Raw genomic sequence first — 18518 nt, forward strand, 5'->3', positions numbered from 1 at the left:
TAATCAAAAGTTAAATATGAATATATATATATATATATATATATTATTGTACGTCTGCGATGGGATTATTCACAGTTTTGACTATAGTGTGTCCTTCAGTTTTACAACAAATATGGCAGTCTTTGATAATCTATCGCGAATAGAAAAGTTAATAATTTATTATTTTCCTTTAAATGAAATTGCAATCATTGCACAGAGTTATTAATAATGATTAATTACAGTTTTACGCATTGACAGTGTTAAATAGTTTTATTAAGCAAATTGAATAACCTATAATGGTAAGATTGAAATGACGTTTTTGATGGGATATAATTTATGTTTGTAATTTTGGGTGACACGTTTCAATCGTAAATAAATATGGCGTTTCTAAACGTGTTAGATTTTTATAGTATATTTGTGTTGTCAAACTAGCCTATTTTTATCAATATGTTATATATTTCAGATAAAAAGGTTAAATAGATAGAAAGAAAGTAATAAACTATTTTATATAAAAATGGCTGCATTAAACAATATATTAAAAGCTATAGATGCATTAAAGGTATTACAGGAAACCATGGTTTCATCTGATCCTGTAATAAGGTATGAATTAAAATTGTTTACATTGTCAAATTTTTAATTAAAATTTTTATCAAAATCTTGTATATATTTTTAAATATAACAGAAAAGAGAAGATAATGCATTGTACAGTAATTGCTGAAGGATTATGTTCAACAAATACTAAATTGATATCTAAATATCCACAAATTTTTGGTTGTTCGATAAAAGCATTATTGGCACTATGTGATGACGCAGAAGCTGATGTGAGAATGATTGCTGATGAATGTCTGAATAAAATTATAAGGGTATGATTATTTCAATGTTCTTTATTTTACTTATCATGTGCAATTGATTATATTATTATATAACTATAATAAGTATAATATATATTATTTACCAGACTATGGCAGACAGTGATATTGTTAAAATTCAAATAGAGTTATATAATGGAATCAAAAGTAATGGACCTGCTCGAACTTTGAGAGCTGCTCTTTGGAGATTCGGTTTACTTAGCCATATGATTCGTCCTACGAGAGGGAAAGCATACGTATCGAATTTAATACCATGTATTACTGTCATAGCGCATAGGCCAGAAGAATCAGTAATAGATACACTTGCACAAGCATTAAAATTAATTCTAAAGACGTTGGGGCCATTTATGACGGATAACGATGTTAAGGTATAATAATAATAATAATAATAATAATAATAATAGCAATATAATATAATAGCAATATGTATCAAGAAGTATATTATCTTTTTGTAGACGTTGCTTAAAGCATTATTTCAAAATATATCGTCGACTCAAGCTGCATTTCGTAGAGCTGCAGCAAATATGATTTTAACGACCTGCTTAAATTGTAGGAAACCTCAAGCTTTTTTATGTTACGTATTAAATTATTTATTAGGTAAGATGAGAATATTTTTTAATTATTATGTTTGCTAATTATATAATATGTGTATATTAGTAATATATTTTTACAGATGCTATTATACCAGTAAGTGATGACATAGATCACTTGAATAAAGTTATTGGTGTTTTTGGATGCATAAAAGTGATTTTACCATATCTTTCTACACCAACGGAATGTGAATCTAGTGACAAACAACAATTGGAAAATTTTTTACAAATTTATGAGTTATGCTTGTATTACACCAAGTGGCATTCAAATCATAATTTAATAAATGCTGCTTTGGAAACGTTGGCTCAACTTTTGCAATCTCCATCAAGTGCGTTCAAATATTTATTGTTGTCTAAAGAAGGCATTACTCATAGTAGAATCGAGTTGAATCAAGAAGCAGCTACGATATCTTTGGGTCAAATAAGTACTTCAACAGCTACAAGTATTTCTGGAGGCAATTCTGATTCCACATTGAATTTGCTTGAACCGGAAATGCCGCATTTGAATTCAACGATAGGAAATTGGATTATGGATTCAGAAATGGTACTTCCGTTGATACAAAAATCAGAAACGCGGGAAACATGTTCAAGTGATGCAACAGAAACGAAAGGAAAAACGATGGAAAATTATAGTGAATTAAAAATAGAGACTTTAGAGGGTGAGAATAACTATATAAATGTAAATGTTTCTTGAATGAGTAATATTGGATATACATACAAATTTTCTAGTTTATATCTACTTTAGGAGATGGCATCGAGGAAGGAAGCGATGCTGGAAGCGAAATAGAACAAATAGAAAACATACCATATTCAAGCTTACAAAGCAATCACATGAAAGAAGATGAATATTTGGACGAAGCTTCGATATCTGTAGCCTCTTCACACAAATTGTCAATGGAATTGCCATTGCACGAAATCAATATTGGGACTTATACAGATTCTGATATGCCCGTCAAATTTTGTTGTCGTTATTTAGTTTCATCATTTTTGTTAACAGGCAGTGCTGATCACTTAATGCCTGATAAATTATTTCGTGTCAGTGTTAAATCTCTTGCTTTAACATGCGTAGCCAACATTTTAAGACTTTATCCAGATTTACTTCTAATGACAGTTGCCAAAGATTCTACTCATTCGGATAAGCAAATGATTAAAGATATTTTATTATTTGCAAATCATTCAGATCCTCAAATCAGAGCTAATGTATCGATTCTTATTGGATTATTTTTGAAAACGGTTTTTACTCAGTATGGTGGATCTTTTAAGAATTTTCAGCCTGAAAATTTAAATAGTAAAGCAAACGAAAGTTCATTGTTGGAAAATATGATAAAATTACTTATAAAAGTAAGATTTTTTCACAATCAAATGCATTATAATTAATGAAAATAAATTAAAATAAGGCATTTTTTTTTTAAGGGTTTAGAGGATGATTCTGCCACAACATGTCGCCAAACGTTAACAGCATTAAATTTATGCTTACCAGAAATCCTAAATTCTGTAGATAGTCAATATGGAATAACCATTTTATTTGAATTACCTAGGCTTATTAAAAATCCATATTTTCTTGTCAAAGTTAAATTAGCAGATTTGCTAAGTAATTTATCATACATCACTATAGAACACATAACAGGTGATGCATTATTTCAACAACATTTTATCGATGTTATAATAATTTTATTAGGAGATCAGGACAAAAGAGTTAGACATGCAGCATCTGAAGCAATTGTTAAGTAAGTTTCAATGTTACGAATTATCATATTACTTGAATTTGTTTATTCTCTTAAGATTAAATTTGTTCATTTTTATTTTCAGAAGTATTCCATTATTATATTTTCAACATCCGCAGGAAAGTGCTGTTGTAAAAAAAGCAGCTCAATATACAGAAAAATATTTATCAACTCTAATGTCAAATACTTTAAGAATACCTTCATATTATGATAGACATAAAATATGCATAAATAATACAGTCAAGCCGTTTACATCTTTAAATGATCATAGTGATAAGAAATATCACGTAAATACAGAGGACTCCTTATCTCGTATTGTTAGCATCTTAACTGAAATACTCATGGTTGATTCATCTAAGTATATGGTATATGGTTGTTGTGAAGCTCTTGCTCAATTAAGTGAAGTTTATAATACTGTAGTTTATGTCAGAGGATGGGATTGTGTACTTCCTAAAGCACTGCTTAAAAAATCTCATAAAAAGGCTGTTAGTCGAGTAGACACAACAAACGAAAACAATTTTGCTATTGAAATAACGTCTCCAATTGGTAGTGGTCTACTTTCTTTGTTGTTGCCTTTGTTGTCTTCATCTGCAATAAGTTTGGATTTATCAACACATAAACATTTAATTTCTCTTGCGGGTAATCTTGCATCAGGGTTGGCTCTTTGCAATCTGAAACCTAACGAACCAACAAACAAACATGATTCTGATACATCAAATCTTTGGCGTATGTTTAAAGATAAACAAACTTGTCAGTATATGGAACTATTATTGGCTCATGTTGTAAGAGTTCTAAATATTTTCGTTCATGTTATTGATGATATACAGTTAAATCAATTAAGTACAAAATCACTATCTTTGTCAGCTGCGCATACTTTATCTCCAAAGAAAAAAGTAGTTCCTGAACAGAAACAAAAAGAAAAAAAAGATAAGTTTTTAAATTTAAAGTTTGAAAAAGAACAAATGGGATTATTCATTACTATTCCGCATTATATGAAGATATATGACAATCTCAAAGCAGCACATTCTAATTATCTTGTTACTCTTGAACCAGAGGCTAGCGAAATGTATATTGCATTATTAACTGCTATACTGGATACTCTTTCGCAAATTCTTGAGATAGCCACTTTTAATGAAGCTGGCGGGATAGCAGATGAACTTCTCTATTACCTGCAGACAACTGTTACTTTATCACCAACTGCAACTATTCAATGTGTACAGCAATTGTTGAAATGCTTGTTCGGTAAAAATCTAGGTACTCAGTGGAATGAACAGGATATGCAACAATATGCAGAACAGAATATTGCGTTGAGAGATACTTCTAAAGGCTTCTATAATCAATGTTTTCAAAATCCAGCTAGACATATGGCAGATATGATCAAAATAATAGGAAATAATTGCAGAGATGAAAATAAACCAGACACTGGGTAAGTATCATACATTTATAAATCATATTTGAAATTAATTTTATTCTAACCTTTTATGATTTCTAGGTGGATAGGTTTAACACGTAGAAAAGGAGATAGAAAATTATCATACATCTATGCTTCGGATCATAAAGCTTCTGTAGCTACTTTTATTCGTTTATTTGAACCAATGGTTATAAAGTCTATGGAACAATATACTATCACGAGCAATATTTCATTGCAATGTCAAGTGCTAATGCTTCTGAGTCAACTGATTCAACTGAAAGTTAATTATTGTTTGTTAGATTCAGATAAGATATTTATTGGATTCGTATTAAAGCAGTTTGAATTCATAGAGGAGGGTCAGATACAACAGGCAGAGCATCTTTTACCAAAAATTTTTAGTTTTTTGGTGCATTTATCTTATGAAAAAAATCACTCGAAGGTTGTAATAGGTATTCCTAAAATAATACAATTATGTGATGGACTTATGGCAAGTGGACAGCCAGCACTTAAATATTGTATACCAGCTCTTGCACCTGTGGTCGGAGATATTTTTCTTATTCGTAATGAAAGTTCTAATCAAGCAAAAAGAGAATTGGAAACAACCAAAGAAGTATTAATTTCAATGCTACTTCGTCTAGTAGAATATCACGAAGTCATCGAGCTTTTAGCACTGTGTGTCTCAGAATCTAGATTTAGTGGAGATGGAAATGGAGAAGAAAAATGGAGAAGATGGTCTAGAATGACTACAGATATTATACTTCCCATGTTAGGAATGCGTCAAGTAAGACTGGAATGGGAAAATGCTCATATGGCTTTAGTCAAATTGTTTGCTGCAATTTCTCCTACTGTTTTCAGACCAGTAGATCCACTTTTAAAAGTACTCTTTACTACGCCTGCTACTTTGAAAGAACCAGTTTTTAATCTAAAACGTTGGTTGGGAATGATCAATGTTATATTGTTAACTCTTATCTCTTGTGCTAAAGAGGACTCAATGTTAGCACGACTATCGGATCTTAGCGTATATATGACAGATCTTTCACACTTGTTATTATTTCCAGATAATATGTCTAAAGTTATAGATCCATTGAATGCACTTGGAACTCAGTCTGCACAAATACCACCAGAAAAAATTTTAGCAAGATTCATATTTAAAGTAATTAGCCTGATAGGCACGAAAATTTTTAATATTCTAGGATTAATTAATCACAAAGCTATAGATCCTTATACAGGATTTGCTCAACACACAGATAACGATGACTATCTGGTGCATCAATTTGCATTCTTTTTACAATTGTGCATACACATGTTTGAGTCTGGAAGTCATTGTAAAGTGGCAAATGCAGCAATGCAAATGATTCAAGATCGTAATACCCTTGATGAGGACAAGTTTCCGATAGACAATTTAAATTCTTTAATGGTAAGCATTGGGCATGTGTGTCCAATGTTGACTTGTCAATGGGCTTATTTAATGACATTATTAAGCTATAATGAGATGTTATTTTGGTCTAAAGTTTTGGGCACACGAAATTCAGATTACATAGTAAGAACTCTTCCCAATGAGACTAAAGTATACGATCATGTAAACAGCATAAATGTACAAATTATTCATAAAGGAGGAATCATATTATTTTGTGATTATGTATGTGAAAATCTCAATGATGCAGAACCTTTAACATGGTTATTGGTGAATCATATTGAAGAAGCAATACATATAGCTACTGAATCTCCAGTGAGAGAACTTTTAGCAGCAGCTATACATAGAAATCCTGCAGCTAGCGGTCTCTTAGTACAAGCTATTTCAACAAAATGTGTTAATTTATCACAACCCAGCTTTGTAAAGCGTTTATTGCAATGCATCGAAGATGCACATCAATCTCAAAGTGGTGCAGTCATAATGATGTTAATTCCAAAATTTTTATCTACCAAATATCTTGCTTTATCAAGAATGGCAGCAAAGATGGCTAGTAGAAGAATCGAAATTTTATTAACATTGAACGCAACAGATGTTATAGAACAATTCCCAAAAAATGATTTAATAAAGATCATGGATACATTACAGGCTACTAAGCTAGCTAAAAAACATGGAGCACTAGTTAACTTATTGAATAAATTAGGAGTACAGTTTTACGATCTCTCACCTTTCGAACCTGATTTGTGTAGACCTTTTAATCCATTAATCGTAAAAACAATTCAACTAGATCGCGATTGGTTTCTCTCACAAATAAAATTACATTGTTGTCATCAGAATATTACATATAATACTCATGAATCAGCACAATTATTGAGTAATTTAAATTTTGAAGACTGTTTGAGTATTATTTCTTGTAAGGAGTTTGATATAATGATTTTAAAAGACTGCATAACATTGGGTGTAAGATTGACTATTGAGAATTGCCAAAAGTTAGAGTTAGGAAAAATTAATAACGAAAAAATTCATCATTTTGAAGCAAGCTCTTTATATATAGCTGCTAAACAATGTTTGTTGGAACATGTACGTAATGTAACTGAATTTATGCCAAAACCACATTATGTATTTAATCCACAAAAATCTGATACTAATAGTAAAGAAGTGAAATATGCAACAAGGATATCCAAACTTTTAGACGATTCCATCTACTGGAATACACTTTTTAAAATCATTCCAGTTGTAAAAGCATTTACTAAAACATTATCGCAATTAACTAGATATAATTTGGCGCACATGGATGCTAAAGTTGAAGAAGATTGTGCTAAGCTAGCATTATTATGTTTGGAATTAACACATTGGATGATACATGTAGATAAAGAAAATATTAGAAAGTTACGACCAAGTGAAGTAGAGTTAGCATTGAGTTGTGCTGCAGAAGTTTTGAAACACGAAGGCCCATTCAAGATCTTTGCAGACAGCACTCGATACTCGTGGGTATGTTCTTCGATACTGGCTATGACCAAAATAGTTGAAAACAATTTAACGACGGTTGAATCGTTACCTCACGTTGATAGGTGCTCGTTACAACCAGCTTTTCAAGACGAAGAAACGAAGCATTATGCGAAGGCATGCGTGCAGATAGCATCACTGGTTGTCTGGCTTGAAAAATGTCATACTAATAATAGTTCGAAAAACATTCCTCCTTATTTATTTAATATAATTAAAAGTCTTATTGTACTTATTAGTCGTCAACCTTTGGTAAATTCTTTTGTTCTAACGCCTCCTTTGGTTTGGAAACATGGTTGGCATATAATGGGCTCTGGTACAACTAAATGCCATTTTCCATTATTATCAACCGAATCAAATCTTCTACAAGAGGTCGACATTTTAGAACAATTCATTTATAGAATTAATTTGTTGGGTTGGACTTCGCGATTACAATTTGAAGAAATATGGATGGCGTTATTGGGATTGTTAAATCTTTCACAAAATGAAAATACTTCTTCGGAAGAAGCAACAGCGTTAGTACAAGCAAGCTGTTTAGCTATTCAAGCTATAACACAGTTATTATTACAAACAATGCTTCTACCACATCCTGGTAATCCAATTACTAGTTGTTTGATTCATCATTCACGAGACCCTCAACTTTCGGTAGTGAAAATAAGCTCACAAAAATTATATACTATACAAGATTTATTGACATGGAAATTCGAATGTATGAGTGATATTCAGAATATAAATGGTCTCAGATTAGATCATATATTTCATAGAGGAAACATAGAAAAGATTAGAACTTCAGATAACTTTACTTATAGTCAATTATCAGTTTCCTATTTATGGTCGTCGTGTAATTTATACGAAGATAAATTGAATGCCTCTGTTCTTGAATTAAAAAATAGAAGAAATGATGCATTGAAGACTGCATCATTAGATGTAGATTCGTGTCTTCGATTTTTAGTGGAACTTTATACTTCTTGGTTGTCGCCACAAGCGAATATTCCAATACAATTACTCACTGAAACTATGAAATCTCTCCTAGCTATTTCTGATCTCTTTGTTGAAAGAGCGCAATATCAATGGATATTAGATGTTTGCTTAGAAATTTCAAGAGTACATCCAATAGAAAATGGAATCTTATATCAGTATTTGGTAATATCTGTATGTAAGGCTGCCGCAGTATTAACACCACTGGTGTGTATTACATTATATTACAAATACAAAAGTTATATGCATATCAATATTATTAATTGAAAGAATATTGTTTTAGGATTTGGATACATTGGAAAAGGTGAAACGTTTGATTGACATCAACCTTAAATCGGTTTTCTTAGCTGCTAGAGTCGCAGCACTTCATGGCGTTTTGTATTTATTACAAAGTGCAGTTCAGGCTAATTACGAAGAAATTATGAATATTTTACATCCATTGACTATCGAGTATATACAAAAACACATAGACAATCAAGATACAGATGGGTAATACATATGTTTTGAATGCAATTTTTATTTTATTTTTGAAGAATAAGATAAAACTTTGCTTTATTCTTTTTAGGGTATTAAATCAAAGCGAGGAACATCAAGGTATCATGTGGGCCTTAGTATTTTTCTTATTAGAACATGCAGGAGATACGCCGTCGGATACGGAAGCTCCTGCTGTGCTTGAACTAGTTCTTTCTCTAGTCATGTCACCGAATATTTCAATTAGTTTACATCAAACTCTTTTACAGGTAGATTTCTTTTTATTTTTATTTAAAATTCATTTTCTCTCTCAACAGTAAACAATTATTTCACCTGTTCTATTTTTTAGGGTCTCGAAAGATTAATTATAACAAAAAGTGTAACGGGTAAAGTGGCTGAACAAATTGTCAAAGTAGCAACAGAACGTTTAGGACACATAAGTCCGATGTATGCGTTACCTGCCTTGCAACTTTTATTAACGTGCATGTATACAGAAGCAGCAGATAGATTAAATCAGCCAAATGTTGAAGAACCATTACCGGGTATTGAACCGGAATCATTGGTTCGATCTATTGAACGAACGTCTGCCATATTTGATAGAATTAAGAAAGGCTATCCAATGGAAGTAGAAATTCTATGTTCAGTTTTATCAGGTGTTTTAGCAGATTTCTTTCCACCATCCGAAATCTTGACTAAAGTTATAGGTGAATTTTTATCACCCCAACAACCACATCCTAGATTGCTTTCAGGCGTAGTGTTTAAAGTTAGTAATCAAGTACAATATATTTAAAAATATGTGAAGACATTAGATATTAACGAAATTAACATACTCAAATATTTGATTTATTAAATGTAGGTCTGTGAAAGAGCATGTACGTCTACAAAAATGAGTTTACTACAAGATTGGGTGGTCTTCAGTTTGCCAAATTTTATACAGAGCTTACCATTGGCTATGTCTACTTGGTGTCTTTCTTGTTTCTTTATAAGCGCATCTACGAATAATTGGTTGAGAGCTTTGTATCCTTTTTATCTTTTTTTTTTTTTTTTTTTTAAATTTTTTCTTTAGATTTGAAGAATAACCAAATAGTGTGGCTCTTTAACAAATATCAATATAGATTCCCACATGTACAATCAAGGATTGGAAAGTATGAATACGAGGATAAGAAGATTTTGTGTATAGCAGCTAATGATTTTTATCATAAGGTAAACGAACATGGAAATTTGATAAAAATTAAATGTATTAACAAGTATTTTTAAAATCAATTATTTGATTTTATTTACAGTTGCCCGAAGAATCTCAAAGGAAAGCTTTCGTCGAGACATTCGAAATTGCAGCTAAAGAACCTGGAAATCCATTCATTGATATATTAGCATCCTTTTAGTTATCTAAATTGTATATCCTATTACGGAAAGAAATTTATTCGAAAAGAAACATTTTTTAATAATATTTCAAGTGATTCTTCTACTCTTGTAAATTAGTGTACAGTGATTGTGCGTTTATCATTATCTTTTAAAGACGTAAGTATGTACATTTGTATGTATGTATGTATGTATGTATGTATGTATGTATGTGATATTTATTTCACTCGCGTCCTTCTAACAAAAATGCAATTTGTTTTGCAATAAACAGTATTTTTCAACTATCGTGTCTAGCTAATTAATAAAATGTGACGTATATTCAATTCTTAACTTAATTTTTGGTTCTTTTTATGTTTCCGTATATAAATATACAAATGCAATGTCCCATAATATAATATTTCATAAAAGGATATTACGCTGCAACCAAGGAACAAACCAGCAGCTCCACCGATTGATGCTGAATCAAGAAAATAAAAAAAAATCTGTTAAAAAAGAAGAAGAATGTAAAATAAATTGATAAATTTTGTAAACGTACTTAAGAGATCTCCAAAAGTGTACCATTCTCTACGTTTAAATTTGTTTTTTGAAAAATCTATTGTCATTTTGAAACTCGCAGTTTTTATGGGTGTTACTTCCTTCCTATAATTATTAAGTATGCTTTAGAATTGTTAAGTCGATGTTTAGAATAATTATTCTTAAAATTATTAATATTCTTTTGACAATCACAATCTCGATATACTAATATCCTCCGCCAAATACGATACTTTGTTGCAATTATACTGGCAATCACAGGAAAGTGGTTTAATATTAAGTAATCCTAATCGTTGTATTTTTCCGATACAACGCAATTGTGCGGTATTACAGATAGGAACATCATCTGAGAAAATAAATAGATATAATAGACAATACCTATTTAAATGAAAAAAAAAAGAAAAAGAAGAAAAAAGATATATAAATATTTTTACGTATTCGTCTAAAAAAGTGAGGATAACAACCGCATTCAGTTCTAATTATACGAGCTCTACATTCAGTCATACACATAAAGTATGTGTATATTGGCCATAATTCCAATCCCTTGTCGAAAGGGAATCCGCATTGTCTTCGACGTATTGGAATTTTATATATACTTTTCATAGAGTCCCCTTGTATGATTCTAAGAGTACTGACTTGGTAATCAAGAATTTGTAGAAGATTTCTTGGTTCTGTCCAATATGAATCCATGGGATTAAGTATGCTAAACTATATGTTCACGCAAAATGAAGATAATTATATTAACGATCGTGATGTTTAATTGGCTAATAATTAAATAGTTCTTTAAACGATTACCAGTATTGGAGTATCAGTTTTCACTAATTCTGTTTTTCCGTGATCTTTGTCGTAAGTATACGATGGTAAATAATTAAAATTATCTATATCTTCATCGGCTGTCTCAAAATCTTTTGAATCTGGTGGATAATTAGGCAAAGGTATTACAGTCCAATTGTTAGACAACAAGTTTCTAGAATCAACAAATTTGTTTTTTCAATATTTGACAAATTAGCGTGTTGAGTTTTTATTCGGTTTTCTGATGCTTACTGCAAACTTGCATAGTGGAGAACAAAGTTTCCTACAGAAACACATAAACCGTTTTCAGTGGCAACCCATATTCCTTCGCCAGTCAAAGTTGTTTCATAAGTGAATTCCTTTTTTAAATCTGACAAAATTCTAAGCCATAATTCTGGTGGTGCATTATCGTAATCAGGTGTATTGATCATAGTATTGTAGGTAGCGTTTGATAAGAAATGAAAAAATGCTCGAGCGTCTGATGTATCTTCGATGCCATAACTGGAATTATCATAATTTTAATTTCGAACCGAATTACCGTGCTTTATAATATAAAATTAATATTTTATATTTTTATGACTTAAAACAACACTGCTTTAATTAAGAGCAAACATATAAAAATATTTAAATTTTGTAATAGACATAGACTATACCGCTTAAAAGTTGTAGGAAAGCTGGATTCTTCTATTAAATTTATTGGACACATAAGTATCGAAGGTTTCAAAAGTCTGAAGAGTTTATATTGATGACTCGAGTATACAGAAATAGCACCGTCCTCGTATCGGTACCAAGAAATTATAGAGATATAAGTCAAGCTTGCAAGTGCAGTTAGTATAATTATGGTTAAAAGGATCCTTTAAAAAATATGATATAGAATAAATGATTATTAAACGTATCGATAATTATAACAGTGGACTTAGTCAAATAATTGAATAAAATTTATTTTATAACTTATATCTTATAATATAAATCGTAAAATTAATTTTTTGATTCAATTCATTGTGATCATTTTCTAATATTTTTAACTTTAGGATATAAATTATTCAATTAATTTTTTCGCTTAGTCCGCTGTCATTATTACCGGTACAAATATGACTTATGGTTTATTAATAACAAAAGGATTATTTTTTTCAATACCTCTCAAACATATGTCTGTTACGTGCAACCAGATGTTTCAATCCATTAATACTGGAGTTACTAGCAAATTCAACGAAATACCGACCCATTAATGACTTTGCATTTATTACATTTGTATCCACGTGCATAGCTGATTCATTCGGTACAGATTGAACACTTTTAATATTAAATTTCATACGTTTTTGATAATCCGGCATAATTTCAAAAAGATAAGAAAAGTTCTCTTTGGTATTTTTTTCTTCGTTCGTAATCATGTTGAATAAAAGTTTGTAATGGATTAAACTAACTAGTCTCGTTCTTGTGACAAATTATGGATAGATCGGATAAAAGGTGTTAAATAAATAATTCAAATAGTAGTACATAATAAAAGTAGTATTTATGGATCGATTAGAACTTTGTATAGTGTTTTTCTAACTTAGAAACATGTAACGTTTAAATATTTAATGAAATGCAATGAATTGTATTGATTCACTTTTAACATGAAATTAAAATTTACGTATATTCTTATGTAAAAGTAATTCAATGATTTACAGGATGTGGGTGTATGATGTCATTGATAAATTATTTTCTAGACACATTGTAAATTATCGGACAAACTATTCTGTTTTTAAAGAAAAAAACAACGGAGCAACAAATTTTGTCAAGCAGAGACACGCGCGCGTTCGAGTTTTGTGATTTTTTTCGTTCATTTTGACATTTACGGTTTTTATGTTTCGTTTTCTTTTATGCCATTGTCTTCGTCTCGTTTTTCTTTAAATATTTATTTTAAATCTTTCGAGATTCTAATTTTTGATAATTCGATTGCGTCTGTGAGAAAAATGAAAGATCACATCTGTAATGTCGGTAGAGTATTATAACGTAATAAACTTATTATGAATACAGATTATAAATCTGATTTTTTGAAGTTCCGGTTTATCCGGAATATTATTGGAAAGAGTATCAATAAAAATGGTGAGGTTTTAATAAATAATTTAACAATTTTATTATCACTGTCAAATCAAATATTTAAGTGGATACATTTTTAAAAATTGAACAGAATTGTATGTAAAATAAATCTTAATTCCTTAAATGTAACGTTAGGAAAATTATATTAATTGATCGTTTATATGTAAATAATATTTAAATTAATTTTTCTTTAGGAGGACACTGAGGAAGATGTTTGCCATTTTAAAGAGTTATACAAAAGAAAACCTTGCTTTAAAAAGTCGATCTCACATCATCACACTTATCCGAATTATGCTTCCGGCGATCCTTATTCACGATGTGAACATTCAATTATGTACGATGTAAACCAGCAAGAAGTTTTTGGACGTAAAAAAAAATCTAAAACGCATCGTTGTCCTTCCTGTCATTGTCAACTTGATTTCAAAAGAACACCCTCCAAAACGAGGTATTTAGATCGATTAGATCAATTAACAACATTTTATTAATCGTGCGAGTAAAACGTTCAGCAATTTATAATTAGGAAAAGAAATTATTTTTTTCTAAAAATTTATATTTATAAGGGATATTGATAACATCGAGGCAGTTTTTAAAAAAACCGAACACATATTTGACAACGCATTGGCAAACGGTGGTGTGAAAAAGTCTTATAGTATTCCTCTTTCACCGAAATCAAATCCCCGTTGTCATCGTACTCATTCGAAAAAGATATCTAACAATAATCATCGACAAAAGCAACGCTGGAACGATGATGATGATGACAAGTTTACGATGATGATCGATGATATTGTTAATAAAGGAGTAGAGAACGAATATTATATTAAATTTCCTAATAGTTTGCCAATTAAAAGTTCGACGAAGAAGGATTATCATTGGAAGAACGATCAGGTTCTAAATAATTCATCTAATCGTCTTCTAACGATTTTAATATCAATTAATTATTTAATGTAAAATATCAAATGATTTTTGTTCTTTTTTAATTAGGTATTACAAGGTATATTAGATTATTCGGAACCGGAGAGCGATTTAATGGATAAATATTACGAAAAATATTCACGATCAAAGAAATGCTGCGATAATTCCAAGAGGGAATTGGAATCGAATTTGAAAAAAAAAGAAAACGAGTTTGAGGAGTACAAGCAACATTTGAAACAACAATATCAAGAGCTCGATCAATTGAAATATCATTTATATGGGAAATTGAAGAATATCGATGATCAGCAATGCAAGGAAAATGATTCGTTTAACGTGGAGCAACCAGAGAGAAAGAAAAAATCGTACTTTGAAGATGAAACGAAAAAGAAAAATAAGGAACATCGTTTAGATGGCGAATTACAATACACGGATGTATCCAAAAAGCATCAAATTTCGACGAGTAACAATAAGAATATACCAGAGCAGGTATATTTTTTGATTAGTTTTACAAAATTCGATTGAAGTCAACAGAACCAATGAATTCATTTTCAGTCGTTACGCATTTAGGAATATATTAGTTTTGCTAACATTTCTGCAAACTTTAAATTTAGTTATGCGGCCCCACATGGGATTTTAGAAGATCTAATGTAGAGTTTGATATATAAAGAATTTATTTTACATATATACTTAATGGATTAAAATAATGATATAGTGTAAACTTTATAGATTTAATAAAATTGAATAATTTTATGACAGGCAAACAACAAAATTGTTCAGCAAGTAGAAGCTAGCACAAGTTATCATTGCACAGATGGAGAAACGGACGTTGACATTGATAATTATTTGGAGGATAAAAAATTAATTAGAGAATTGAAGAATATTTCTTATTTAAAACCCTGTCGCAAGTCTTCTTCTGCCAAAAACACAAAATGTACGAAATCATTCGAGAGAACGACTTGCATCGAAAAAGAAATCAATGACAAAAACGAGAATACTGATATTGTTGTGGAAAGTAATCAGCCTGATGAAGATCTCGATCTTCACGCTAGCAAAAGTCATATTCTTAATTTGATCGACAAAGCATTGAGCAAAGAATTTGGTCAATTGGATGCAAAAAAGGTATTTAAAATAAACATTTTCTGATTATTTTGTTGTTAATTATAGAATATGATCTATGTTGTCGGAATGTTTTTTTTTCCAGTCATAAGATCATAATTATAGTTTAGAAAAATTTTGCAAATAAAAGAATAATTTCTCGTGTAGGTACAAGTAATCTTTTATGTCGCATTGATGCTTAAAATCTTAAGTCACAGACCACACACGTTTAAAATTACTGATCTAACAATAAGTAAGAAATTTGGGCAAATCATTTTTGTGCTTTTAATATAGACTTTGATAAAATAACAAACTTTTTGAATTATTATTTTCCAATTAAAATAAAAACCATTTAACACACACATTAACTTCTATAATTACCAAATTAGTTTTCGGACACGAATTCATATATAAAAATTGTTCATAATGATCTATCATTTTTAAACATTTGTAACAAAATTATTCAATATAATTTTGGTTTAAACGCGTACCAATATTTTAAACAAAATGTTAACAATTAAAAATTCTATAGAATAAATATTATTTTCAATTTTTATGCGATAGCATAAAGTTTCATTAGCATTGTAACATTCAAATCAACGATATTTCTTCGCTAATCTAATTAACTGTAATATAATTTTTTATTTGCTATTTCCTTGATAGAGAGATCCGGTGAAGGAAGAAATAACACGACAAGAGTTATGCATTGAGATAAGTCGTGCACTCCAAGGTGATTGTTGCGATTCGTTGGGGCAAACGTTGTTGAGTCATCGTGGTACGTTGGAATACGTAAAGCATCTGAAAATCTTACGATGGGAATATTTGAATCATATTCAAGATAAACTGAAAAAGTTATACGATCTCGAAAAGATCCTCGACGACTGTTCGTCGCCGAGGAACTCGTTGTTGACATTGCAATCCCACGCGAATAACACAACGGATCAATATAAGCACGTTCGAGCTCAGCAAGAACAGCAAAAAGAATTCAAAACAATTTGATTCTATGAATAAATAAACAATTAAAAAATACAAAAAAAACCAAACGACTTTCGAATCAGTTGTATTCGTCTTGAAAGAAGAAAATAGTGCAATATCCGAAATGTTTTTCTTTTTGTCTGCTTAATCCTACTTTATACATTATTTTTAATAGGTAGCAATAGCTTTATTGTTTAAACATCTTAAATACATCAGAATACATAACTACTATATTTTGTTTTTTTCTTTTTGTTGATTTCGCATTCATCTACTAAATTCTTCGTTATCCAATTTTCTAATCATGTTATAAATAATGTTAAATCGCATTCTTTCGATATAATAATATATATATATTGTATCTATACATACATATATATGTATATATATATATATGTACATTGCGATTAAATGATTTTTTTTTGCGTGAGCTTTGTGACAAGGAAACTCTCTCTCATCGCTGCTACGCATGTATATTTAATATACATACATGTGTATTTCATTGTATGCGCTTTTATATATATATATATATATTTATTTTTAATTCTTTTTTTCTTTTTTTTTTATCTTTTTCGTTAATTTTTTTTTTATTTGCGGCAATGGTAGAACAATTAATTTTACGTAGGCCGCGAATAATACAAAATCTACCCTTAGCGCCGATCAGAAAAATTGATTTTTTTCGAACTGTCTAATACGTACGTCTTCTACTTTTCTACCCTTCTATAACCCTCCCACCCTCGTCTGTTACTTTGTTTTTTATTCTTTTGTTTTCTCTATTATTTTTTATACAATGATCGTGTGATTCGAGGATATTGAAATGAGATGGAGGAACAATTTCAACGATCGATTCTTTGGAAATCGGTAAGCGTGTTGTTAGATTTCAAGGACGGGGGATGAAATTGAAGGGACAATTTTTAAGAGATTATAAGTGTATGAGTATTGACTTCGATTAGACATTAATTGTAATAAGGACACAAATGAATTGATCGATGTTTCTCGTTTGAAGACGATTTTAACACCTAAAACCCACCCTTACGTTTTATAATACGATCTTCTCGCCTTCCGTTTCTTTTTTCGATAGACTTTATGCGAGGTTGTTGAACATCCTTTGAAAAGGAGTGACCGTAACAGAGATCAGCAACAAGGGGTTCGCGAATTTTTTTCTATAAAAAATTGCTTCCAAAGATGATTGCACGTAAGACGAACAAGTATTGGATTAAAACATTTTAGTTACGCTGATTATATCATTGATTAATTTGTATTAATTATGCAATGAAATATTGACCTGTTGATTTTTTTTATCTATCCAATTTTAATATAAACATTTCTGTATTGCTACCTGCAGTTAAAAAAAATACGAATAAGAATAAAGTATACTTTATGATATATACCAGTTATTTTGGATATACTTTTCAATGGAAAGTTTGCCGAATGCTGAATAAAATAATAACGAAATCGATCGGAGGGGAATTTTATCGAACTTCGACGACTCTGATGTTTTCGGTCAAAATTTCGAAGTTTCGAGTTGTCGATTTTTTGAAACACTAATGTAACTACGTTGCTATACTTTTCATTATCATTTTCTCCTCTTTTTTGCGTGTTATTATATAACTACTACGAATACTATATACTATTGCTACCACTATTTATAACGGTAATAATAATGATCATAATATTTATATCGAATTGACTTTCTAAACGCTTACCGATTTCTTTTCGAATTCGATTGATAAACGAAATGAAATTACCCTCTTTTCACATTTATAATGTTATGTGTGTATCTGTCTCCTATGTGTATTTATATATATACAAAAAAAAGGGCTGGTGGAAATAGGATCG

The 18518-nt window shown here is 30.2% G+C and overlaps 3 protein-coding genes across 5 annotated transcripts; 2 read left to right on the plus strand and 1 right to left on the minus strand.

Annotated features, from left to right (window-relative positions):
* Positions 1-106: 106 nt before the first annotated feature.
* LOC106784709 (huntingtin) lies at positions 107-13973 on the plus strand. Of its 3 annotated transcripts, none has more exons than XR_001381441.1 (17): positions 107-278; positions 443-579; positions 662-842; positions 938-1216; positions 1304-1445; positions 1522-2097; positions 2184-2779; positions 2852-3165; positions 3248-4588; positions 4655-8672; positions 8749-8954; positions 9031-9205; positions 9286-9699; positions 9793-9953; positions 10052-10139; positions 10220-10454; positions 13895-13973. XR_001381441.1 is itself a non-coding variant. In XM_014744535.1 (16 exons), exons 2-16 carry the CDS (start codon positions 494-496, stop codon positions 10316-10318), a joined length of 8676 nt encoding a protein of 2891 aa, XP_014600021.1. In that variant the 5' UTR covers positions 107-278; positions 443-493; the 3' UTR covers positions 10319-10630. The 3 variants fall into 3 exon arrangements, 1 of the variants encoding a protein (XP_014600021.1); XR_001381442.1 differs by lacking the exon at positions 13895-13973 and adding an exon at positions 10704-10901; XM_014744535.1 differs by lacking the exon at positions 13895-13973 and having other exon boundaries at positions 10220-10630.
* Positions 11520-12494, minus strand: LOC106784712. Its single transcript, XM_014744538.1, has 2 exons — positions 11871-12494; positions 11520-11793 (listed from the first exon to the last, which is right to left on the minus strand). Exons 1-2 carry the CDS (start codon positions 12047-12049, stop codon positions 11610-11612), a joined length of 363 nt encoding a protein of 120 aa, XP_014600024.1. The 5' UTR covers positions 12050-12494; the 3' UTR covers positions 11520-11609.
* Positions 13593-17223, plus strand: LOC106784696. The gene is made up of 7 exons (XM_014744514.1): positions 13593-13603; positions 13661-13706; positions 13895-14145; positions 14261-14585; positions 14682-15098; positions 15369-15746; positions 16371-17223. Exons 1-7 carry the CDS (start codon positions 13593-13595, stop codon positions 16704-16706), a joined length of 1764 nt encoding a protein of 587 aa, XP_014600000.1. The 3' UTR covers positions 16707-17223.
* The last annotated feature ends 1295 nt before the right edge of the window (positions 17224-18518 follow it).

This window comes from Polistes canadensis, unplaced genomic scaffold (genome assembly GCF_001313835.1).
Source record: "Polistes canadensis isolate GaletaPanama2010 unplaced genomic scaffold, ASM131383v1 scaffold_39, whole genome shotgun sequence".
In the NCBI taxonomy this organism is placed as follows: domain Eukaryota; kingdom Metazoa; phylum Arthropoda; class Insecta; order Hymenoptera; family Vespidae; genus Polistes; species Polistes canadensis.